Consider the following 27,110-nt stretch of genomic DNA (forward strand, 5'->3'; position numbering starts at 1 on the left):
ACATAATCCAGTTGCTCAAAAGTAATCTGATCAGATATTGGCAATCGGATTGGATCAAATGTTAAAAAAGGGATGTTCAAAAGAAAAAAAAGTTTCTGAAATCAGATTAGATCACAAAATCCAATCTGGGTTTTGATCTGGATCAAATCATAAGTTTGTGTTGTTCTTATGGGTCCTACTTTTTAGTAAGATTGGGATAGCCTACATTTGATCAAAAAAAAAAAAAAAAGAAAAAAAAAAAAAGAAGGATTATCCTGATCCCAGCAGAAGGGTGGATTTCAGGAACTACAATTTAATAAAACTTTAACACTGGTAAAAAAAAAATATCTATATATATATAGATAGATATAGATATTTTTTTGCTCTTATTAGTTTAGCAGTTAATTAGAAGTACACTTTTTAGTAAGAGTAACTTTTTAGTAAGGGCTGCCCATTAAGCCTTTCACAACAGTAAAGTAAAAAAAAAGAAAAAAAATTAGCACCATAAAATAATCCCCCATTACTTTTGAACAACTTGGGACCTGGACCCTGGACCCAGCTGTGCCGGTGAGCATTTCGCGCTAAAATGTCGTATTTTTGTCACGAAAAGGCGTGGTTTCTCAGGAGGCGGGCTTTGTCGTAAAATCTCGTATTGTGATTGGACAGAGTAGTATAATACGTTCACGTATATCCACATACGTCAGCATAAGAATTAAATACCCAACACGAATGCATCGACGATGCGCAGCTCTGATTGGGCAAATCACTGTCAGTCCTCTTTTACGATTGGTTTACGTTCAGAATTTGGTTAGTCCCTCCCCCCCCTGAAGCTGGCTGGTTTTTCCAACGCCTCTCAGCGGACGGCGCATCACGGAGGTTTGGAAGCGGGTGGGGAAGACGCGGGCAACGACTGACCCTATTACACTAAAAATTGTACTCGGGGTTGGTTTGCCCGGACCGATTTCCAGCCTAATACCGACATACCTGCTCTCATATTTCAACCCAGTCCTGACATCCCCTCTAATGTCGGATTTCAAGCTCGGGATTGTTCGACTTGGCCGTGTGGCCGGGAAGGTGAGCTGAAACCTAGGGCTGCCATGTGCGACGCAAAGGGGAGGGGAGCCAAGATCCGTGAGCTAAATGCTTCTGTTTAACAATTAAGTGGCAGATTTGTCCATTTTTTAGGTTGTCGACCTTTGGCAGAGGGGGATATGTGTAATATATGTATGTAGTTGTCGTCGAAACGGGCGGGTTTTATTATAAACTGGTCAGCTCATCAGGCGAGTAGGTTTAGTCCCTTTTGAACCGCCTACTGTTGATGTGTAGTGCATCTACAGCGCAACTAGATGGCTCGGCCGAGAGTTCGCTTGCTAACTAGGGAATGTAAAAGTTGTTTTTTTTCTGTTATACTTGAATAATGTTTTAAGCACAAGACCGTTGCGGTTTCCGATGCTTGGTCCACGTCAGTAATGACACTGGCATCCAATATGGCTCAGCCAGCTCAGAAAATGCCTCAACCAGGAACCGTTCGCACGCAGCATGACAACCGGCATGTCGGCTGTGATGAACCTTAGCACTGTCTTTACCAGGTTTATCTGTCAAACATTTATACAGTCACTGCTCAGCTACCTTGTAATTTATCACTTGACGTTCTGCAAAATGCTGCAGGCTTCTTAAACTTAACTGTTTTGATCGGTTTTCTTTGCGTCATCATCCCGAACAAATCCAAGCTGCCTCTGGGATGACAGGCCGCTGATGCCATGACACTAGAGGGCAGCCGGTAAACAAATCTCTATGGGGTTAAACAACAGGACCATGTGAGAAGTTGCATGGAAAAGTGCGCACATAAGACGCATACTATACAGTAAATGATACCCATTTAGGTTGTCATATGACGGAATATATGGCGTTATTTTCATGACAATGTCGACAGCGCATTATTGTAAACGCGAGAGCACATCCATGAAATGCGCGAACGCGAATCTGCTCGCTTGCGAATTTCCTTCGTTCTCGGCCAAAACTTAACGCTTGTTCACACCATTATGAACTTCTTAGACTCTCGCTCAGATATTGCGCTCAAACTCTGTCCTGACTCCTGTGCACTCGCAAATTTCTCATTGCTCTTGCACTAGAAAGCTCCTGGATTAAACATTGTCAGAAGTTAACAAATCAGAATAGACTTCCACGACTGACCGATGAAAATGCTACATCAAATATAATTGTCTGAGAGTGAACTGCACCTAAAATTCTTTTGATAATCAAAGATGGATCTTTATTTTCTTTTCAATTTAATAATATTTAACAATATTAATCAAATGCATATTTGAAATGGATCGGAATTTGGCGCTTGGATGATTTGTACATATCAATATGCTAGTCTGTCTAACTGCATCACTACATTATACAGACATTACAGGTCTACATTACCCCTTACATTAGACATTACCCCTCTGAAAAATGTATCTAAAAACAGCATATTAAATGGCTCTTAAGACACACTACATATAAAAGTCAATATCAATATTATGTCATATGTCAAATATCTAAACTGTGTTTAAAATAATTTGCACTAAAATATCAACATCATGTCAACATCGAATGCAATAGTAGATGTAAAAAAGGATGCACAAGATATCATTACCAATAAATGTCCAAACAGTGATTCTAGCAGAGCATTTATTAGCCTATGTTGTTTGTTTCATTCATTGCTTGATTTTTAGTTCTGATTTTTATTTTTATTTTCCCATGAACCCACTTCATAGCTACACATTAGAGATGCGCTTATCAGCTCAAATCCGTCATCCGAATCCGCTGTTAAAAATAATTCACCCGCCACCCAACCAAAACTTACGATGATTTTCTCTGATTTAGACTTCCACACCCGATCGTCACAAGTCGGTACTGAAATGTTAAAAATGTGCCGCTTTGAGCGGAATCGTAAACACCTCTGATTGCCCATTGTGCTCACGTGCTGTCAAATATGTCTGTGATTGGCTACAATGATCAGCACTTCAAAAAGATGTTGTAAATATACATCAGTGACACTCTTCACCGAGCGCTTGCACAGATACACATGGGAGCGTTTGAAAGCAGGCGTCTGTCAGCGGCCTGCTTGTGCTTTCAAATGCTCCCGTTTTCAACGGGACACTATTAAACACTTCTGTGTGCTCTCAAACGCTCCAGTGCGTTGATCATTGTAGCCAATTACGGATTTATCCGATGAGCGTGTGAACACAATGGCCAATCAGAGGTGTTTACGATTCCGCTCAACAGCGCTCAAAAGCGTCACATTTTTTAAATTTCAGTACCGACTTGAACACACAATTCAAATTTAATGCGTTTAGCCCAAGCAAAGGCTGGAAATTGGCTGTATTTGTTTGTCATATATCTACATACAGCGCTTCTTAGCTGTTACATATCACATACCCAGCACTTGATTGGTCCTGGTTAGAGTTGTCAAAAAGTACCGACTTCGGTACCAAGGCGGTACTGACATTTTAAAATGTGACGATACATACTAGCATTTCCCTCTAGCATTTTGAGCGCTGTTGAACGGATTCTTAAGCACCTCTGATTGGCCAGTGTGTTCACGTGCTCAACATATATATCTGTGATTGGCCATTATGTTGATGCGCTCAATATATATGTCTGTGATTGGCCATTGTGTAGACGTGCTCAACATATGTCTCTGATTGGCCATTGTGTTGATTAGGGGTGTAAATCGGACAGTTAATCACGATACGATACGATACCGATTCTCTCAGACAGCGATACGATATTTGCAGATACCTCAAATTCTACGATTCGATTCGATTCAGGGCTATATCGATCGATTAATCGATATTTTGATATTATGTGCCAAGTGTACACAACCAGTTACGTTTATTAACTCACACTAATACATGAAAAAAAATGTATAACATGAAAGTTTAATTAAACTCTTTGAAAATTGCACACCCTTTCCCAATTGGGACATTTACAAGTTGTTTTACAAGTTTAAAAAAAAAACATGATATATGAAAATTAACAAGAACAGAGTTATGTTTTTGCAAATGAACTCTATAACAGAAGAGTTTTTTTATATTGTGCATTTGAATATCAATCAAACTGCAGCTGGGTTGTTTTGATTAAGTAATAAAAAAAATACAGGTAACTTATAAAATTAAAGTTTCATTGAAAGTATTATTTATATATATTTTGTGGCAAAAGCAGATAACTCTAAATTAAACAAAGCCAAGTAATTGCTATGATACATAATAAAACACTTGGTTAATCTTTGTAACGTTAATCTTCTCAGCTGACATAGACGCCTGTCAAACTTTGTTGTTGTGATTAACGTACACGCAATACAGAGAGCTTTTCCCTCCCCACTAACGTGCTGTTTTAGCAAGATTCCGTGAAAAAGTTTCAGCTTTTATTTTCCTTTTACGCCCCGAAGAAGATATCACAGGTTCATCAAGTTCGCTGAAATCCATCCTCGATCACTTTTAGTCAGCTTTGACAAAACTCCTCTCAGCTAGCGCGTCTTTTCAAAGTGACAAGCCTTGTCACCTGACCTAAATACTGCGCACTGATTCGCTAAAACAGACTTTTCGGGGCTTGTCGTTTCTGCTGTAAAACATGAACTCGCGATGCCTTGACAGTGGAAAATACCGGCTTTTGTGACAAAGGGTTCAGTCAATCTTGTCAGGCATCTATTTCAGTGGAGAAAAGTTACGTGAGGATGTGGAGTGTGTCAAAATAAAGGTACCATATATCGATATTTTATGTGTGGTATCGATACATCGTATCGTTAGACGTTTGATCGATGCATCGATCCATATCGATGTATTGTAACACCCCTAGTGTTGATGCGCTCAACATATATGGGGGTGGTGTGGCGCAATGGATAAGACACATGCCTTTGGTGTGAGAGACCCGGGTTCGAATCCACTGTGAGACACCAATGTGTCCCTGAGCAAGACACTTAACCCCTAGTTGCTCCAGAGGCGTGCGACCTCTGACATATAGCAATTGTAAGTCGCTTTGGATAAAAGCGTCAGCTAAATGAATAAATGTAAATGTAAATATGTCTCTGATTGGCTACAATGATCAACGCTTCAAAAACATGTTGTCTTTGATGCTCTTCATCGAACGCTTACATAGATGCACACGGGAGTGTTTGAAACCGGCGTCTATCAGCGGATATATTAGGTAGAGCTGTAGCTGTGCGTCGATGACGTCGACGCGTCGACGCCAAAATTACGTCGACGTCATATTTTTTGCGTCGACGCTTCTTTATTTATTATCTATTTATTTTTTTGCACCATTCCCGGAGGTACAGCTCGCCACACACACACCGCCCGCCGTGTTATTCTGCCATGTTTTCTCCCTTTCTTTCCAAACCGCGACAAACGCCAGTCTCCTTTCTCTGCAGAATGCCACAAATCCGCTCAACCAATCACAGCGCACCATTCCACGCATTGTAAACAGTAACGGTGGCGCTCTGACACCCGGCATCCTAGGTTTCCTTATCTACTTTGCACTTTTTGATCAACAAACAAACAAAAAAAATAATACATTGATGAACCTGTGGTGGATTCTGCCGTAGGGAAGAAACGTAAGCCATCGAAATCTAATCATTTACGTGAGGAGATTAAGAAGATGAGGCACGCGGGAGGAAGAGAAATGCCGACTGATGCTTGTTCTCACACGACAGCGTCAAACTTCTGTCGAATGCTGACACGTTAACCCCAGGGGATCTTTTAAAAAACTTTCAATTCTTGTACTCAAAGTCAACGAAAACCGAGCAGGACCTAAAGCCATTTTACAGCTGATAGCCGTCAAAAAAAGAAGGTCGCCGTCGTTCAGAAGGTAACGTTAGTATTTCTAGCGAATGGCTGATTGAATGTAGCCTATGTTTAGTCCAGATTAGTATTGACCGAGTTCAGAGGCTGTCATATGTGGATCAACTTACTTTGTTGTGTATTTTCAACAATTTCAATGTGAAAAATAACTTTTATATTGATTCAATGGATTAATTGCATGAAAAAAAAAGGATTTATCACATTTATACTATATTATTCAGAAGTAAACATTGTAGCTGACAGTGTGTTTATGTCAGAATGTTTATTTTTAAACCACAACCTTCTAAGTGCTTCTTTTACCAATATATTTAACATATCTTTTGCATTTCTCATCCAAACAACGTCAAACTTGGCACTGCACTTACTCGTGCCCAGATAGCTGTCGAGTTTGAAATCCATCGGAGTAACGCCGCTCGACAGAGATATGCGAATAACAGACAGGATAAATAATTCCAATTAGTCGTTAGATTAGTCGACTAATCGATAAAATAATCGCCCGACTAATCGTTTAATTAATAATCGTTTACCCCAGCCCTAATATTAGGGTTATATCCTCTGATACATCTCTAACTTTAATGTTACATCAGTCATTCACATTAGTGCTTGCTTGGCTAAGGTATGCGCCATTATTGATACTGGTAATGCAGTTCTTGTATGTGTACCGCAATAAATTAGAAATATACATGTCGGTTTGTTGATTGACATACACTTGTTATTGCTGATGGTGAGGAATTACAGTTACAACATCTCATAATGTACCTCAAAATGAGTAGCATATTACTGAGAAATGTCCTGCTCAAGTCGTCCTTGCGATGGAGATTTGGGTTGAATAACTAGTTCTTCCAATGTTTCATTATCGGACTCGCACTCATAGATATGGTAAAATCAAAGTCATCGTTATTGTTTACAGTGTGTACAATACAATCGCTGTGGACTGTTATGGTAATGGCCGTTTCGCTTCCGATAAGGGCTGTAAGCGGTAGACCAATCACAACAGACTGGGCCATCTGGCCAATCAGAGCAGAGCGGGCTCTCGGAAAGGAGGGATTTAGAGAGACTGATTCATCCGAGTCGTTTGAGAATCATTGAAAAATGTGGTGATGTACAATGTATATTATGAGAAAATAATATAAATATAAATGACCTTTGATGCAAGTAAACCTGTTGTAGGAGACCTCCAAAACAAAATTAGGAACCTTTAAAATGGCATAATAGGGGCACTTTAAGCTTGATGTCGACTAGTCGCTGATCATGGCCTATAGAGGGTGCCACAGGATAAGAAAACTTTGAAGTCCACTTTTACGCTCTGTTTTCAACAGTTAAAATGACAAATAAATGCATACTCCAAGAGCGTTCCACAAGATATGTTTGATTATACCAGATTTGGATGCTCAAAATTGATCGGGTGAATGCAGTTGCAATGTAACGCACATGCATACGACAGTAGCTCGCACATCGCATGCAGATCACGTGCACAGATTTATCAATAAAATAGCTTAGAAACTGATAAGTTCTAGCATATATTTCTTAGTAACTAAAACCCACTGCAATATTAGTAGAGAGACGCTGCCAGATAGAATTTATTCACATGCAGTCTCTCTCACTAATGCATTCATATACATGTAATCTTTATTGTGCTATTTTATTTGTATCCGAACAAGCAGAAATCTGTGAGAAATATAACAACCCAAAGACAAAAGAACTGAAGTAAGCTGTTATGTAGGAGCAATAGCCTTGTGGGCAGCACTGTGTCAAATGCCATAGCTGTGCGCAAGGCAACCTGCGTTTGAGTCTTAGCTCGAGGTTCAGGCTTATTTGTTCATTAATGATGTCATCAGCGACTAGTTGACGTTGCCTCGACTTTAATCACATAAATGTTGACTTAAAAAAACCTGAATTCTGGATCAAAACAAACTTTTCAAAACCCATATCCAATAATTGCAAATAAAAAGGTTGTAGACAATTCATTGGTCGAAAAGTGTGGGAACCATGCTTATATAGCAGTTTTAAGGAAACTTGGGTTTTAGTGAGGAGACATGACAAGTAATATGTTTTGAATTGTTTTTAATTGACTTTCTCTGCATTGTAACAACATTTTGTTCTTTTCAGACAAAGTACACTTTGATTGACGAGCAAGACATACCATTAGTGGAAAACTATGCCTTTGAGGTGAGAACCTGTTTTTTTTTTTTCTTTAGGGGTCCAAGCACAGAAGTTGCTAGAACCCTATTGTGTTTGTACTAATGTTCTTCTTTATCTTTAATTTTCTGCCCTAAAAATGTATGAGCATCAGAGACCATAATCGCAGAGACCCCAAACTCAGCAGAATGGACCCGATAGTGCTCAGACACACATTTGTCTGACACTAGGTGGCGCTACAAGGCAGTTTGTGTTTTGGATCACAACTTTGGAACCCTAAGGGGAAACAAAATAATTTTTCCTTGAGTCAAGACCTACAAATAACTAGAATTTTCCACCATTTAGAGTTTTATTTAAGTCCTACTTTTTCAAACTCCTTGGCCGTTGGTCCGATCTTTACCAAAATAGGCACAAAACAGCTAGGGACTGTGCTGGCATAAAGCTATTTTAAATGTTCACACTGTCAATTTAGATTTATTGAAGCATTGCAAAGGTTTAAGTTAATTAATTGGTCAAACACTTTTACGAGTTGATCTATATCTGCTGAACGCAACTTGCTTAACATAACTTGACACACATAGACAACAGGACATTCTGATGATGCACACCAAGTTTGGTAAACTTCTGGGCGCTACAACTAAAAAAATATTTATAACTCTGTATAACCATGACGTTTAAAATTGGTATGCATTTTCTTTGGTTGATGCCCTACATGACTTACTTAAAAAAACGAAACAAAACAAAAACAAAACATGGCCGCCAGCAGCCAATCAAATTTTAGCAGCTAATGACATCAAATCTGAATGGTGTACCGACACAAATAAGTCTTCATCAGACTTCACCAAACTTTGCACGTCAGCTCTAGACCATGCTAGCAAAAAGTTATCGAAAGAATTTTGATCTATTAAACATTTTAGCAAATATGATCTGACATATTTGATGGGTGTTTCCCATTATGACTATTATGCCTATATCTTGTGTGCACAAAGTCCAAACTTCTCAAAACTTTGTACATATGGAGAACAAGTCATTCTGAGCAACAATGCTCAGAATTTCATGAATTTATGATGGTTGGGAAGCTAATAGCAAATTCTAAACTATCAGCCATTTCAGCTAAAAGATGAAGGCTGTGATATTAATGTTATAAGGAATAATTTAAGCATAATCTTTTTCTACCGGTTTCCATTCCTTTTGAATGGAAATAAATACATAGATCTAGTTCTTTTGAATAACTATGGTGTACTGACAATATAGTTTTATGTAATTAGTCTACATAGACATCTTTGAAATGCTTATAGATCGTTAAATGTTTCATTTTTATAGACTTCAATAATATATTATACAATTTCTATAAAGGCTCTTACTGTTATAAAGGCTCTATACTGTTATACATTAATAGCCCATGAGGATGATTAACGATCCAAATGAAACGCATGTTATTATGAGGATTTTACAGCAAAGTCCATCTTGAATAAAACATAAAATAAGATAAAAAACAGTATAAAACCGTTTATGGTTGCAGTTTAACACACATTTGCTTTATTCATACTACAAATAAAGAAATTGTGTGTTAAACTGCTACCATAAGTTTTCATACTGTTTTTTTTTTATATAATTTTTTTTATTCAAGAATCCTCATAATAACATGCGTTTCATTTGGATCGTTAATCATCCTCATGGGCTATTAATGCTTGTCTCCAATGATTGTCACTTGAGGCTATTTTGTTTTTAATTGAATTTGTTTTTTGTTTGGGGTTTGAATTTTGGTTACCAGCACACTTTTTCCACACATGCCTATGAATTTTTTTTCTTTTGTTATGACCTATTCAAGTTTTTGAAAACATGTTATTGTCACATTATATAAATACTATTATTTATTATACTATTATTAAATTGAATGCCTGAATGTTTTTATTTTCAGGCACGCATGGAAGTTGATGCAGATGGGAATGGGGCAAAAATCTTTGCTTATGCCTTTGACATCGGTAAGGGTAGATGGGCTGGTCGACCACTGCACGAGTTACTCTGGTAAGTGTACTGCTGGAGTCCATTGCAATTCCTAGAGCCTACTACTTTTTCGCTGTTTACTGTTTCCTGATATGACTGTCACAATTTAGCCACTAGTGAAAGTTTTAATGAACGTTCAGTTTGTTAGTGAAGTCACCTTCTCATTAGGGGCGTAGCGGTACATCAATATGGATCAATACATCGATAAAATGACACAATATAATGTATCAATGCAATGTGTAAAAAAATCTGTTATATTTTACCTTTATCTTGATACTCTGCACATTGTCTGGCACTAGTGGCATTCTCTCTTCATTTTGTTGAATATACCTCATCTAAATCATATCCATATATCCAATCATATCCACTAAATACTATAAAACTTAAAGACGTTTTATTTCAAATGTATTGTGCAGCTTTTTAATGGGGCAACAAGATATTAGCTTACAAGTGCGTAAAGCTATCATAATATCTATCAGAATTATGTGCTTTAAAGCAACATGGAGTAACAGTGTGCAGCACTCCGTATTCAAAAATTCAGGGCACAAAGAAAAGAGATATTGTGTGCACAACTAATAGTGTATTACTGTATCTATCCCGGGGATTCAAAATAATTCCTTCGTTAATAATTCGTTACACAGGACTTTATTATATTAAATATTAATCAAAAATGATTCACACCTTCACAAAATCCAAACATTCAGTGTAAGAACATTATTTATAAAAAGTTGTATTTGATTCACAGCTTATATAGTGTTTTGACCTCGACATCCCAACTGCATTTTACCGCAAACTTGCAACTAGTTAACTTTCTAAAGAAGGCGCGATCGCTTGTTTGCTAAGGGGTCAAAATTATTGTTTTTCCTGGGTCAAAATTGGTCTTCCGACGGACACTGTCATCCTTTCCTGCCCTCTTTTTTTTTTTCTTATCTTATGAGACGCGCGCGCGCACACCAACTGTCCACGCACATTCTCATGAGACGCGAGCCTATGGACGCGAGCACACACACACAAACTCGCGCACATACTCAATGACACGCAAGCACACACACTCACAATACCCTAAAGATGTGGAAAAGTCGATCAAAAGTGTGGCTACATTTCTCCAGGCTCGATGCCAACAGCGCGCGATGCAGTATTTGTGGTAAAATAATGGCTGCAAAGACGGTACCGCGACAGATATGATGAAGCCCTTGACAGTGCACGGAGTAAACATAAGAGCAGAAAGTTGCTGCGTCTTTGACTGGTAAATGAAGAGATACCTTGTTGATCACTCTGACTGTGTTTATATTGCAATAATGACCTACTGAATGTACACTGCCGTTCAAAAACGTGTTGGTCAGAATTTTTTTTCAGTAAGCATGCATTAAAGTGATCAAAAATGACCTTCCAAAAACTGTTTTCATATTTCAGCTTTGACAACACAGGAATAAATTACATTTTGAAATTATTCAAATAAGATTTTAAATTGTAATACTGTTCCACAATATTACAAGTTTTACTGTATTTTTGATGAAATAAATTCAGCTTTGGTGAGCATGAGCTCTTTATAAAAAAAATATTTTGTACCTTATGTATATGTATAAGGAATATTTTGTTCCTTTGTGCTTTTTTTGTTCCTTTGTTCACTGACTAAGGATCATGAGTCAGACTGAAAAAGTAAAACCAAAGTTTTTCTGAGGTAATGTGTTATGTAATCTTGTTAAAATGGATTTCATAAAATTGGTATCGGAAAAAGTATCGATCAGGAACCGGTATCGAAATCAAGGTATCGGTATCGGTATTGGTATAGAATTTTTTTGAACGATACCCAGCCCTAGGCGGGACAAAAATTCGCTTTGGCGGCCGAGAGAGACGGAGGGAGAGCAGGGAAAGGAAATGCAGCTGAACGAATACGCTGCGTGTTTTAAATAGCGTTAAAAATTTTTTATAACGAAACGCAATATGTGGCGGCCGGTGTTGATTCTGTGGCGCACCGCCACAAATTAGTCTATGTGTGGGAAACACTGGGCTCACATTAAGCTATCGAATGCCTTTGGAAGACTTGGGCTATAATGCACGGAAATGTTTATGCTGCTTTATAATGTTGCTGCTGTGTAATATTTTCTTGCGGAGCATAAGTCACAACGAGTACGCACAGTTTTGGATTTGGATCGGTCCTATCTGACCTATACCCAATGCGGCAAAAATTACAGCATCAGAGCAGATACTGATTTTTGATACGATATTGGATTTTTGCCAATATCTTGTATGCAGAGATTTTTCAACCCATTTTGGCTGATACCGATATACATGTCTTTTTTTCCCCCCTTTGATTTGAAACAACACTGCAAGGATTATAAACATTCTTTTTCATTTTAATTAGTCTTGAGCAAAAACTCGGTATCGGACGATAAATGGTCATTTTTAATTAGCGCTGCACGATTAATCGTATCGCAATCGCGATGTCAAGCCTACGCGATTATATGACGCAAAATGCTGCGATTTTATATTAAATAAACAAATTAGCGCTGTTAACGCAATTAACGCAGCATCTGTTAATTTTTGCCATCCTTTGGCTATAGTGTTACATGATCCCGCTCTTATTCATGCAAATGCTTTTAAACCATTCATGCGCGATACGACAAAAAATAACGCGCCCTCCTGACACACACACACACACACGACCCACAGATAGACGCGCGCCAGTATCAAGTTCTTTTTCGTGGTAGAACGAACACGCATGTATGCCAAAATGAACGTGCTGCCTGTGAATGTCCTGACTGTGACGCATAGAAAGACTCGCGCTAATATCGTGCATGCGCACAAAACAGCATGCCAGAATACAGTTCTCTTTTGAGCTTGAACGAACAATAACACACACAATTATGCCAAAATGTCTTTTTGTCAAGTATCTTCATAACATAAGAGTAGTCTTATGATGAACGTGAAGAGTTGTGACTCGTGTGAGATCCGCGTCTCTGACAGCAGCTGCTGGTCTTAAAGGAACAGTACACAGTAACCACTAATTATATCTGTCGCTAAAGTTAATCAAAGAACAAAGGGAACAGAGAAAAACACTCACTGCTCTTGACTAAAGAACTTTTTTCTTTAGGCAGATTATCACTAATCTGTGTGTGCATTTATATTCCTTGAACCAAGCAAGTTGACTCATGAAACCATTTGTTTATTATATCGCATATCGCAATCGCAATATTGACCTCTATTATCGCAATATGACATTTTCCCCAAATCGTGCAGCCCTATTTTTATTGTTATCGCTATTGATCCGATAAGAAAATTAGGCCGATATATTAAAGCCGATAGATAATGTATTATTTCCCTCAGCTGAGACGCGGTGTACTTGGGGACTGAAGAGACGTGATGAATATGGTTTGTTCCACGATCTACATAGCTCACTATGCAGATCGCTTCAGATGCGCACTGTTCACCATGATGGATTTGAATTGCTTGAAATATGATTGGAGTCACTTCGAAAAGGCAAATACAGTTAAGTGCAACGTGCAGCACAAATCTGTCATATAGGCTACATAAAAATATAATGAGAACATGACTGTAAAAGAATGTTATGAATTCTTTGTGCGGCCGTGTTTAAGCGTGTTGTTACGGAAAGAGCACATCCACAGTTACACCATGACTAGCACAGTCAAGTTCGGTTGTGCATTTGCTGCCTTTTGTGCCATTGTAAGTTGCAATATTATGTTTATTTTGTGTGTGTGTATATATATATATATATATATATATATATATATATATATATATATATATATATATATATATATATATATATATATATATATATATATATATATATATATATATATACATATATACATACATACACTCACCTAAAGGATTATTAGGAACACCATACTAATACTGTGTTTGACCCCCTTTCGCCTTCAGAACTGCCTTAATTCTACGTGGCATTGATTCAAGGTGCTGAAAGCATTCTTTAATAATGTTGGCCCATATTGATAGGATAGCATCTTGCAGTTGATGGAGATTTGTGGGATGCACATCCAGGGCACGAAGCTCCCGTTCCACCACATCCTCAAGATGCTCTATTGGGTTGAGATCTGGTGACTGTGGGGGCCATTTTAGTATAGTGAACTCATTAGCTGTGTCCAAATTCAGGGTCTGCATCCTCCTTAGGATCCTTCCTACCCGGTTGAAGGAGGAGGGGTCCTCCGACGACCGCAAAGCCCGGAAGTCGGTGTTTGTGAATTTGTACAGCCTACCCTTCTTTCACATATTTTCAGAGGAGAAAGGCCGCGAAATTTAAAAATACTACTGTTACTGTGTCACGAAATGTAGTTTTAAGAGTTTTTCAGTCGACAAAGTAGTTGTTTAAAGCTCAAATCTGGTTTATTTATAAAGAGAGCGCCATTTTAAAAATGTTATCTGACGGTTTCGGAGTTGTGAGATCCAGGGATCACGGGCGCTCAGCGCTCATGTACCCCGCCGAGAACAGCCTTGCCTCGGCTATAGTGCTTCTGACGTTCTGACGTTCGCCGCTGTCAGTCTAGTGAGAATAATTCGTCTTGTGTTTATCTAACAGGCGATCTTTGGTTTCATTAATCTATAATTTGTTCCTTGGCAGATTACGTGGCTGAGGGCAAAGTGAAGTTTCATAACTTTATATATTTAGGCTTATTTAACTTTAACGGTGTAGCCTGCTGTATGTTTGACTGAATCGTTTACTTTATTTCTTGACTTGTAGCTTCTTATACCTTTTAAAAACTGAAATTTAACAAAAAGAGACAGGGTTGCGTCATTTTATTTTATATAGCCTATGTAATAATATGTTAAAATGTATAAATTTACATTATTTATTATTGTTATTATAATAATATACCACTTGCGATTATCAATCTATTATAGTTATGCTGTTAAATTATTTTACTATTCATAGTAACTATTTAACTTATTATTTTTTATTGTCTATATTCTGTAATTGATATTTCATATTCTATATGCTATTATTATAGTATTATACATAAACTATATGCTATTATCAATATATTATTATTATTATTATTATATTAGTACTTATGATATTATATAATTATTCTTTTCATTACTATTTTATTTGCTGTATACTGTTTGTTTATTTTATTGACTAAACTATTTACTATTAGCCTACCTCTCACTTTATCTTATATTTACTATTTGCATTGCACTGTAGTTGTACCATATCATATGTATTACCATAAAGGATCTATCAGTTATCTTTGTTATTGCTAAAATCGGGTCAATGACAGAATATGCTTTTCCCACAATAAGAAAACTATGGGGGTGTTCACAATTCTTATCCAAGAATGAAAAGCCAAATACATGACAAGCCTGAGCTTTGGCCATTCCTTATAAAAAAAAAAAAAAAAAAAATATATATATATATATATATATATATATATATATATATATATATATATATATATATATATATATATAATTTTTTTTTTTTGAAAAGCCAGTTTTTCTCCCACTCCGCTACCGCTCGCTTCGTCCGCCATTACGCTCTGCCGAAAAGAATTATGGGATAGGTAGGACGGGAAAGGATCCACCACACCCATCCTTCCAATTCGGGGAAAAGGAGGACGTATTTGTGGGCCGCATTTGAAGGATCCTACGAATTTGGACAGCCTTCGTCGCGGCGCTGTGACGTAACATCCTTCAAATGAGTACTCCGAAGGATGTAGACCCTGAATTTGGACACAGCTATTGTCATGTTCAAGAAACCAATTTGAAATGATTCGAGCTTTGTGACATGGTGCATTATCCTGCTGGAAGTAGCCATCAGAGGATGGGTACATGGTGGTCATAAAGGGATGGACATGGTCAGAAACAATGCTCAGGTAGGCCGTGGCATTTAAACGATGCCCAATTGGCACTAAGGGGCCTAAAGTGTGCCAAGAAAACATCCCCCACACCATTACACCACCACCACCAGCCTGCACAGTGGTAACAAGGCATGATGGATCCATGTTCTCATTCTGTTTACGCCAAATTCTGACTCTACCATCTGAATGTCTCAACAGAAATCGAGACTCATCAGACCAGGCAACATTTTTCCAGTCTTCAACTGTCCAATTTTGGTGAGCTCGTGCAAATTGTAGCCTCTTTTTCCTATTTGTACTGGAGATGAGTGGTACCCGGTGGGGTCTTCTGCTGTTGTAGCCCATCCGCCTCAAGGTTGTGCGTGTTGTGGCTTCACAAATGCTTTGCTGCATACCTCGGTTGTAACGAGTGGTTATTTCAGTCAAAGTTGCTCTTCTATCAGCTTGAATCAGTCGGCCCATTCTCCTCTGACCTCTAGCATCAACAAGGCATTTTCGCCCACAGGACTGCCGCATACTGGATGTTTTTCCCTTTTCACACCATTCTTTGTAAACCCTAGAAATGGTTGTGTGTGAAAATCCCAGTAACTGAGCAGATTGTGAAATACTCAGACCGGCCCGTCTGGCACCAACAACCATGCCACGCTCAAAATTGCTTAAATCACCTTTCTTTCCCATTCTGACATTCAGTTTGGAGTTCAGGAGATTGTCTTGACCAGGACCACACCCCTAAATGCATTGAAGCAACTGCCATGTGATTGGTTGATTAGATAATTGCATTAATGAGAAATTGAACAGCTGTTCCTAATAATCCTTTAGGTGAGTGTGTGTGTGTGTGTGTATATATATATATATATATATATATATATATATATATATATATATATATATATATATATATATATATATATATAAAAAAATTTTCATTCACTGGTAGGTCATGTTAACTAATTCTACCAAATGAAACATTGTAAAGTGTTACCAATTTTTTTCTATAAAGGAAGTCGGCCATAGGAGTGTAAAATTAATTTTAAAAGATAATAAATCTTACACTGGTTCAAACTAGGCTACTGAATTGTATATGTTCAGGGCTCCAGACTAACTTTTCCACTGGTTGCACTGGTGCTACCAACTTTCTCAGTTGGTCGCACCAAATTGTTTTTTTTACAACATGGAATTAATCAATGCATGCTGATGAATAGTTGTCCTAATCTGCGTTACCCTAGTTTTGCACTGATGTAAAAAGACTGACAGTGACACAAGACCTCATGTTGGCAAAATGTTTTAATCTTTTAAATGAAAACCATTAAAAATAACTATAAAAAAAAACACCACGTATGTTTTTTAATGTTTGATTGTATTTTATTTAGTACCGTCGATTAAAACAATTAACTTGCCTATTCGCGATTAATCACACTTAACATTAAAGTTTTTAATATATTTTTATATTGTAATAATTTCACATTTAATCTCCAAATTAATGTAGACACAACATAAAGTATATTTAAAATATTTGATCTATTAGGTAGGAAATATACATAAATTGAATAAAGTTATCAAATACCTCTCAGTCTTCACTGTAATTTTCTGACTTTTTTCTTTGATTCGATTTTTTTACATTATTGTATCACAGAAGCGGGTTTATTAGGCTGCTGTCGCTTTAAGATCTGATGCATACAATGCGGATCTGGATCTGACAAGCATCTGATGTTGTCACAATTCTTTGCGTTCATATAACACTTCTTAACTAATTTAATACTGTGCTTACGAGGATACTCGACAAAGTGAACATTCTGGCATACTTCTGTGTGTTTTTGTCCGTTCAAGCATGAAAGAGAACTCAATGCGGCTGCGCGCTGTCTGAAGCTGCATTCTGTGCGCATGAGTCCTGTGTGTGTGTGTGTGTTGTGTATCACACAGAGAGGAGATTTACAGATAGCGCACTGCCAGTACAGATTTAAGTTCTTGAGTTTTATCGCGCTTGAATTGTTTATTAGCACTTTAATGAATGATAGCGTGATAAAATACTATAGAGCAGCCAATGGATGAAAGAAAAAATCTGATGCTGCATTAACCCCTTAACGCCTACTGTCGCGAATTTGCAACAAACCCCTTCCATTCAGACTGCAGGCGAGATAGCGTGTGTTTTCCCCCAATGCCTGTTTGTGCACATTCGATACATACCTAGGAACATTTTGCACGCACTGGTTTATCGTAGGAGCGGTCGGAGTGGGAACTACATCCGGTTCACCGAAGCTAATATTTTGTTTTGCAAAATCCGCATATCAAGTGCGCAAATGTGGAGAAATTTCCCAAAATGAGTTAAGTTGTGCTAAGATAAAAATATGTACCAGCTTATTGATTGCTTCTATAGCTATGTTATTCATATAGACTTCATGTGACGAATATTTTTTACGTACTTTGTAGATTTCTGTTTGTAGCAAATCTGCGACATTGGGCCATAACGGCTGGATTGGGCTAATGGCTACATATTATAATAATGCTGTATTTAGATGGTTTCAGCCAAAAAAAATTTTTTTTTTTTTTTCACAAAAAATAGAATGTTAGGATATAACACTATAAGAATATATAATGTATGCACTGGAGAAACAAGGAAAGAGTTAAACAGAGTGTAACATGGAATGTATAAAAACTACTGTCAATGTTAGGGAGTAGGAGAGTGTTTTGTTTCTTGCTGTTGTCAAGATTCATTAATTTGTCAAAGTTTATAAGTATAAAGTTTATAAGTTCTAACAACTTTGTGCCATGAATAAAATCTACATTCCTGAGATGGGAAAATGTGTTTTATTAATTTTTCCATTTTGTTAAAAAATACCCTAAATGCCCACTGTCGCAAATTTGCAACATACCAAAATTACCCTAAATGCCTGTTGTCGCAAATTTGCAACATACCAAAATTTCTATTTATTTGTTGTGCAAAAGTGAAATTGATAATCTCAACATTATTTACCATCTACCTAAAGTCAAAAACACACAGAATTTTTTTTTTTATATACAGCTTTATAAATTCAGGCGTTAAGGGGTTAATTGCGTTAAATATTTTTAACGCGTTTAACTGAAAAAATGAATCGCATGCGTTAAAGTGTTCATTTTGACAGGCCTAATTTTTGTATAATCAAACATAACATATGTATTTGTTATATTCCTTTGCTCACTTGGTTCCTCCCTGTCCGCACCTGTGCTCTCGTCATCAGTTGTGTCTGAGGCTGTATGCTGGCTCGTTGGCTTGTAATTCCTGAATTCCTAATTGGCGCGTTTCACCATCAGTGTGCAATGCGCATGACGTGTACGTTCGTTAATAAATAAACTGCAAGTGTCTTGCGGAAGAACATTGTAGCCGGAGCTACTTCTCTCCGTTAATATCTATGAATGTCTATGGCGAGTCACGCAGGGACTGGGCAACTCCGCAGCCGAGCCGACCCCGGGATAAAATAGTCAGAATTAGGGCTGGGCGATATGGCCACAAAAATAAATCACGATAATTTTTTTTATATCAGTCGATATCGATAATTATCACGATAAAAGTCAAATCTTTATTTCTTTCAAGTTTAAAGGCAGATTTTTGCTCCTAAGTGAAAGTTGTAGAAACAAGAGTGTTAATTGTGGTTTTAAACTACTCTTTATTGTCAGAACATATCATGACAAACACTTGCCAAACAGGTGAACATTTCACAAATCTGAGGTAGAACATTCAAACATTTGTCATTTTTCCTTAACAAAATAAATATCTTTATTGGACAATTAATTTCTTAGTTTCTGCATGTGCTAATTTTTATTTGGTAAAATGTAATATTCTGACTGTTTGAGTTTTAATAAACTTAACCATTGGTCATCCAGTATCATGCATTTAGATCATGATAACCACAGATAAAACCAGGCATAGCCTACAGCACCTCACTATCATGGCAAAATGTAACTTTATGGTTTCTATGGTATTTGTATGAAAAACAGTAGCCTAAATACATTAAATACTGTAATTATATTCCATTAGTCCCTTAATACAGTCTACATTAATAATATAATACAATTCAATATGTATATCCCACATTTCATGGTGCAGTTAATATTACTAGGCTAACGTTACAGTAAATCCATGGTAAATGATGGGAATTTGTAGACGGAAAAGCCTTCTGACAGTATCATTGCGCACAGTGTTTCTCCTGTTTGTCAGCGCTGTTTCATCGGCCTTTAAACTGGTTTAAATCACTGAGACATTTGTGTTCGCGACCATTTTGTACGCAGTCTGGAACCCTGATGTTTGTTTGATGTTGAAGTTTATGGGACATGGCTTTTAGCGGTGAGCCTTTTGTTTTTGTAATCTGGCTCTCAAAGTAAATTGAAATTTAATTATAGGCCAGCAGTGTTGGGTAAGTTACTTAAAAAAAGTAATTAGTTATAGTTACTAGTTACTTCTAGCAAAAAGTAACTGCGTTAGTAACTGAATTACATCATTACAAAAGTAACTAATTACCAGGGAAAGTAACTATTGCGTTACTTGAAAAAAAAAAAAAAGTTTAACTGTAAGAAATTTAGAAAATTACTTATAAGAAAGATATCCCCAATATGAAATGTTAAATGAATGAAATGGACACTAAATAGAACATCTTATTATTATAAAACATTGTACACTAATCTACACTATTTTAATGTTGTTGTGGGACAATGTGAGAGACAACTATTAAATTAAATATTAATACTGAACAATGTATCAACATAAATAATAATATAATCTTTTGGGGGTTTATTTTTATAACCTACAGAGAACGTCATCATCAGAGGTTATTTATTTTAGCCAAATTCTAGTCATGTTTGCCGCACGTGTTCACAACCGTCAAACAAATGTTTGAACGTTCCCTGCAGGTTATTTTGGAGTTTGTTATATAAACTAATTAAAACATTGCATATGATATGATACCGATATGCTACAGATATTATTCTAATGCTGAAATGTGTAATTTATTTATAAATAAAGTATTTATGCTCGGACACACTTGTTCTCTCTCGCTCACTGTCGAGCGCGTTCTCGGACACACTCGGTCTCTCTCGCGCACTGTCGAGCGCGCTCGCGGTATTTGCCTCGCTTTTGTCCAGTCCGGCGCCTCATAAACACACACACCAGAGAAAAAACTTGCAAGGGTCCTATGGCTGAGAGAGAGCCTACTCGGATGAAAACCGCTTCAGTGAGGTCAATTATAGTAACGCCGCATTTTTATTGACAGTAACGGTAACGGCATTGTTATGGAGGAAGCAGTAATTAGTTTGATTACTCGTTACTGAAAAAAATGGATTCAAGTTATTTTCTTCAGTTTGAAAATATTATATTATACATTTATATAATATGTATATGTAAAAATTATTTTCAGTTGTCAAGTTTTTTTAGTTTTTTTGTTAAATTAGTCGTTGCCTATAGCTTGTGACCCTTAAATCAAATCACACTCTTAAATTTATGACAAATTACTGCGTTATTTATTCACAAACAGCAGTAACTTAATGTTATTCGTTATTAGTGTAACAACGCCCTCAACATAAATAAGACCGTATTGGTGCATTTGTATTATTCTAAATGTCTTTAGGCTACTGTTTTTCATAAAAAATACCATAGTGTTTCCCCTACAATGTATTCAGCAGCGGCACAACGGATTTTCAACGCCGCTGCAAAATCTTCACATGATTAGTAATATCACAACATTCACTTCATTCACTTACACACCTAGAAACACTGAGACATGGCGACTGGCGGCGCTGCTAATGCGATGACTCTGAATCCACTTGTTGACAAGAAAGGAGGAAAGAGCCACATATGGAAATATTTTCGATTAGGCTAATGTCACGTTGCTATAAGGGGCCGTTCACATAGTGTGTTTTTTTTGCGCATGCAAATTCGTTATTTCAAATGTATCTTATAATAGAAGCTACGCGGCGCGCTCGTTTTTCCAGGCGCGCTTCTGTTCATGGTTGCAATGATCGTAATTTTAACGGTAAAAGACTGTAAAAATGCTACAGTGAAAAACTGTTAATTGGTTAACAGAAAGTTTCCGTACTATATACGGTAAATAACTGTGATAGATCTAACGGTACATTTAATGTAATTTTGCTGTAAAATACCATTAAATTTACAGTTTTTGAAAGTGAAAAAGAACAACTCATTGTATAATTTACAGTGAAAAACCGTAAATTGGCATTCCCACAATTCCCTGTGTGACACTTCACATTTGATGTATTTTTGTTGAAATAACTGTTTCTTAGTTTTTTTTTTTTCATTTTTTCTAATCAGTTATGTACATTAGGGTTTTATGTTACATTTAATGTTGTTAAATTAATGTTTATTGCATTTTTTAAATTTCATGTATTAACATGATGGTGTTTAATGTTTGTGTGAATGACACTATGCAGCTTTTATAAATTAGTATTAACTTTCTTGTGGAAGAGCTGCTTGTGATGAGCTTTGATTGATCATGTGACTCTCATCACTGCTGTGATTGGTGGTTATCAGTGTATTACAATGGTACAAAACAGATATTAATAGTTCAATAGGATGGTAAATTCACATTATATCAGATAATAAAATACGGTTTATTACTGTAAATTTTAAGTTAAGTCTGTAAAACCAATAACGTTGCTACCGTATTTTTGACGGTAAAGTTCTGGCAGCCACAGCTGCCGTTTTTTACCGTAAAAATCGCGGTTTAATTTTTACAGTGTAGCAACAACAGACGCCACGGGAGAGCAAGCGCTTGTGGAAAGGAGAAAGCGGTACGAACTGCGAAATTGGTACAGAGAACCGTGGATTTTCTTAACCTTGGCTTGGCTTGGCTTTGTCACCCACATAGCATTCAATTACCAAAGAGCCTTAGAGATCTTCTATGAAAAGTGCTAACAGATTGGGTGTGGCCTTTGCCATTAAGATAAAATTTTCAATAAATTGTAAATAATCTTTTTCTGGGTTGTGCCGTTTCATTTTCCCCCTATCAATTTCTATCTTATTGCTGAAAATTAACACAAAAGAAAAACCTGAATAATCCTGTCTAAAATTATAAAATGAAGGTTTTTGTTTGTGACCAGTTCAAGGTACGTGCTGCAATAATCATGCCTTGAATCTGTTGATGGTATGTCATATTTGTATGTCTCAAAATGTTAATTTCTATGCACAAAACTTGCCAGAAGTCATGGTTTAAGGGGTTATTTAAAAAAAAATTCTTCCGGAGGTGCATGCCCCCGGACCCCCCGCACGCGGCTTGGTAACAACCTCCGGCACATAACAGCACTGCTGCTGGAAAAATTTCTTGGGGAAACACTGCATAGACACATTATACAGTGGGTGCATAATTATTGTGCAAGTTGATATTCTGATCATATTTTTAAGAAAAGTCATGTTAACTGCAAAGAAAAAAAGGAGTTAATGTGAAGATTTAGGTGTGAAATCAAGCGTGTCGCACAAGCCCTGAAAAGTGAAGCCAAAACGTCTCGATCGCCCCCCGGTGACTGGTCCTAGTATAGGTCATAAGCCCCGCCTCCCTGTGTTATTCAACGGGACGTGAGACCAACTAAACAATTAAATTACTTCAAATATCTTTTTTCCAAAGGTAGTTTCTTTCATTTGCTGTCGTTTTTATCACGCTGGTGTAAGTTCAAGTGTCTGTTTCAAAAATAAGTTGGTTTTTAGTTAGTTACGTGATGCGGTGGTCGTGTAACGTCATGATTGACAGCTGTGATTGACAGGTTCTCGAGCGAAGTAGTAGTTTTTTTTTACAGTCTATGTGTGAAATCATCAGGAACCCTTTAGTCTCCAGTGCTATCATTTTCCAGAACTGTAGCATACCTGGAGTCTCCAGAAGTTCAAGGTGTCAGGATCTCTGAGACTTTACTAAGGTAAAGAATCCTGAAATATGACCCACACTTAATAAGAATCACAAGCTGAAGAGTTGTGAAATACATGAAGACTGTTTATAGACAACCTATCTCTCTGAAGACATTATAGACGCATAGGTTGAGAGTGACTCTGGAGGGACCACCACCAGTTCAAGTCAGACAGAAGCAGCTGTGGCGAGGGAGTCGTGCTGTGAGCTGCTACTAACAATGAGCAAGACAGTCCTTTCAGGGTTAGGAGATGGACTTAAAATCAACTCCCAAAACTTAATAAGAGATTCTAGAAGATAATTTCTTCAAACAGAGGTACGAGAGGATGTTGTGCTGGTCCTTAAAGAATCACTCCCAACCTATGTGTCTATAAAGCCTATAATAAAACAGTCTTCACGTGTTTCACAACACTTCAACTTCTTAAGTGTGGGTCATATTTCAGGATTCGTTACCTTAAAGTCTCAGATCTTTTACTTCTGGAGACTCCAGGTAGGTTGCAGTTATGGAAAATGGTGGCACTGGAGACTAAAGGGTTCCTGATGGTTTCACACCTAATTCTTCACCTTAATTCCAATTTTTTTTTTTTTGCAGTTATTCTTGGCCTGTTTTTGTATGACCCTGCTTAACCAATGACCGTTTTGCTGACGATTGGTTACACCTTAATTTTGCAATTTCTAGTATTGCATTAGTAATGCATCCTTCTCATGAGTATTTAATAATTTTTGACTTTTCAGTGCAAGTTAAATCTTTTTTGGCCCATTTGAACAGTAAAAGGAAACCTGCTTAATTATGCACACCTGAATATTAGGTGTTTTTCACTTCCAGCCTTCCTTAAAGGATTAGTTCACCTCAAAATTTAAATTTCCTGATAATTTACTCACCCCAATGCCATCCAAGATGTTCATGTCTTTCTTTCTTCAGTGGAAAAGAAATTAAGTTTTTTGAGGAAAACATTGTAATCCATTTCAAAAACAGGTACACAGGAAAAGTGACACTGCCTCCCAAAGAAGGCCTATTCCCTGACACCGCCCCAAAAAAATTCCCATAAAGCAAAAACAAGCAAAAAAAAAAAAAACACAATCAACCACTTTTTTTTGTGAGGGAAAACGGAAATTACTGATCGTTTCGCCAGATAAGACCCCATTCCTCAGCTGGGATCGTGCAGAGCCCTTTGAAGCACTTCAGAGCCCTTTGAAACGGCATTGATTTGAACTTCAACATTCTGGTTGCCGTTGAAGCCAATTGTGGAGAAAAATCCTGAAATGTTTTCCTAAAAAAACTTGATTTCTTTTCCACTGAAGAAAGAAAGACATGAACATCTTGGATGGCATTGGGTAAAAAATGAGGTTTTTACTATTTTTACTGATGTTACTGTTTTTGTTATGTACATCGGCATCTCAGCTAAAGCTACTGCTATCAACTCAAGCTATTGTCAAATGTGCATTTCTAAGAGAAAAAAACATGTACTATTAATTTGTGAAATGTTCACCTGTTTGGCAAGTGTTTGTCATGTTCTGACGATAAAGACTAGTCTGATGATGATAAAACCACACTTAACTGTTTGGTTTCTACAACTTTCAGTCAGGAGCACAAATCTCCCTTTAAGCTTGAAATGGATAAAGATTGGACATTTATTGTGATAATTATCAATATCGACTGATGTAAAATTGTATCCTAATCATTTTTCGGCCTTATTGCCCAGCCCTACTTTCAGGCAACTCATCGACTAGTTGATTTTGAAAATATGTAGTTTCGCTAATGTAAACCACGAAGAGGCTGTAAATAAGTAGACATCTTGTTTTAAGTAGTCATGTTTTGGTGTACTTGTTCACAGGGAAAAGCACAGAGGTGGAATCGCTCCAAGTTTCCAAGTAGTTCACATAAACTCAGTCACAGTTGACAACCGTCTAGACAACTTGCGCCTCGTTCCGGTGGGATGGAGTCCCAAACCAGAAGAACTGTCTAGCAAACAACGGTAATTTAGATCCCACATATGAAAGAAACAAATAAATATCAGCTGTTATCTACTCTGCTCAAATTGTATATAAAATGTATAAAATATCCTCTCTAGAGAGCAGTCGCTGTACTGGCTGGCTATCCAGCAGGTTCCCGCAGACCCAGTGGAAGAGCAGTATTTGGAGTTGAGTCGCACACGCTACTACAATGCCAACGGAGAGCTGGTGGAAGAGGAGGAGTGCTCCTGTACCTACTACGAGTGTCACTACCCACCGTGTTCGCTCATTGAGAGGAGGGTCAGTATGATGTAGACACGAAAGTCATTTTATGGGCATTTATTGGGTATAATTTGGATGAACCAAAAAAAAAATACTGGCCAGAAGTAAAGATGTGCATAGTGGGCTGTCTGAAAAACAAGACCATCAGTCTTACAACACAGGTGCATTTCATTATGTTCACATGGGATGTATTTAAAAACAGCTGGATGGAGCGCAAAAGAATGAAACGGAAAACGGCAGTGTATCTTGAGATTAAGTTTTTTAAATGTTTCAAACACAAAAAAAGCATAATGAGCGAGACTGCAGGTAAATATGCTTAAATGGATATATATTTTTGGAGCTGTCAAGGACAGCTGTCATATCTTTTTATTGGCCAAAATGATAATTTCTCATAAAATGGATATTTTGAGATTATACGTTCTCATAGCACTGATAATAGTAATTGCTCTTATTAGATCATTTGATACATTTTTCAAAGGTGGTGATTTTTTTTTTTTTTTACACAAAGCTGTGTATCTGATGACTCAAGACTTGTGTGGCATGCGTGTGGCATGCATGTGACGCTCATTAGCACTCGCTTTGTTCCCACGGCTCTCGACCACGCCCTGCTTCCCACAATACCATTTTAGTGCACTAAAACCCTCTGAGTGGTCAAGTCATGTCTCATAATTCAATTTGTTTAAACCACTGCTGTGCAAAATATTAAAGGTGCTTTTGCACTAGCACTGGGATTTGATTGACATCAGAGTTTGGTTCGTTTGGATAATGTGAGAGCTGTTTTCTGAACTCTGGTTTGCACCTGTGAACTGTACCCGGGATCCATCTAAAAAGGGTGGTCTGGGGTATGGTTCATGTGAACTCCGCTACAGTTTGTTGCTGATATGAACACAATTGTTCTGCTATTTTGAATGATTTGATAAGTTTTTGTGTTCTCACTCTCTTTGCTGACAAGTGTCACTGATGCATTGCAAGCAGAGAGAATGTACTGTATATCTCTCTCATTTCTGCTCAAATATGGACTCCCACGTACTTTAAAACATTTATAATACATTCGCAGCAGATAGACGCAAGTGCCGTTATTGAAAACAAAACCAAAGGCTCAACCAAAATATAAAAGTGTGGGTTGGCTATGAATTTGCCGCCTTCTGCGTCATCATTACCAAGCAACAGGGGTCAACAAAAACTCA

The 27,110-nt window shown here is 37.3% G+C and overlaps 1 protein-coding gene across 1 annotated transcript in view; it reads left to right on the top strand.

The window, feature by feature from the left end:
- Nucleotides 1-721: 721 nt before the first annotated feature.
- Nucleotides 722-27,110, top strand: part of zmynd19 (zinc finger, MYND-type containing 19) — a 28,236-nt gene continuing 1,847 nt past the window's right edge. Inside the window, exons 1-5 of the mRNA XM_084413896.1 lie at nucleotides 722-1,053; nucleotides 7,935-7,994; nucleotides 9,886-9,992; nucleotides 25,524-25,664; nucleotides 25,761-25,941. Of these exons, the coding sequence (XP_084270022.1) occupies nucleotides 1,003-1,053; nucleotides 7,935-7,994; nucleotides 9,886-9,992; nucleotides 25,524-25,664; nucleotides 25,761-25,941 (540 nt within the window). The 5' untranslated portion in view covers nucleotides 722-1,002. The remainder of the gene's footprint in view (nucleotides 1,054-7,934; nucleotides 7,995-9,885; nucleotides 9,993-25,523; nucleotides 25,665-25,760; nucleotides 25,942-27,110) is intronic.

The sequence above is a fragment of the Rutilus rutilus genome (genome assembly GCF_951802725.1).
Source record: "Rutilus rutilus genome assembly, chromosome: 7".
NCBI lineage: Eukaryota > Metazoa > Chordata > Actinopteri > Cypriniformes > Leuciscidae > Rutilus > Rutilus rutilus.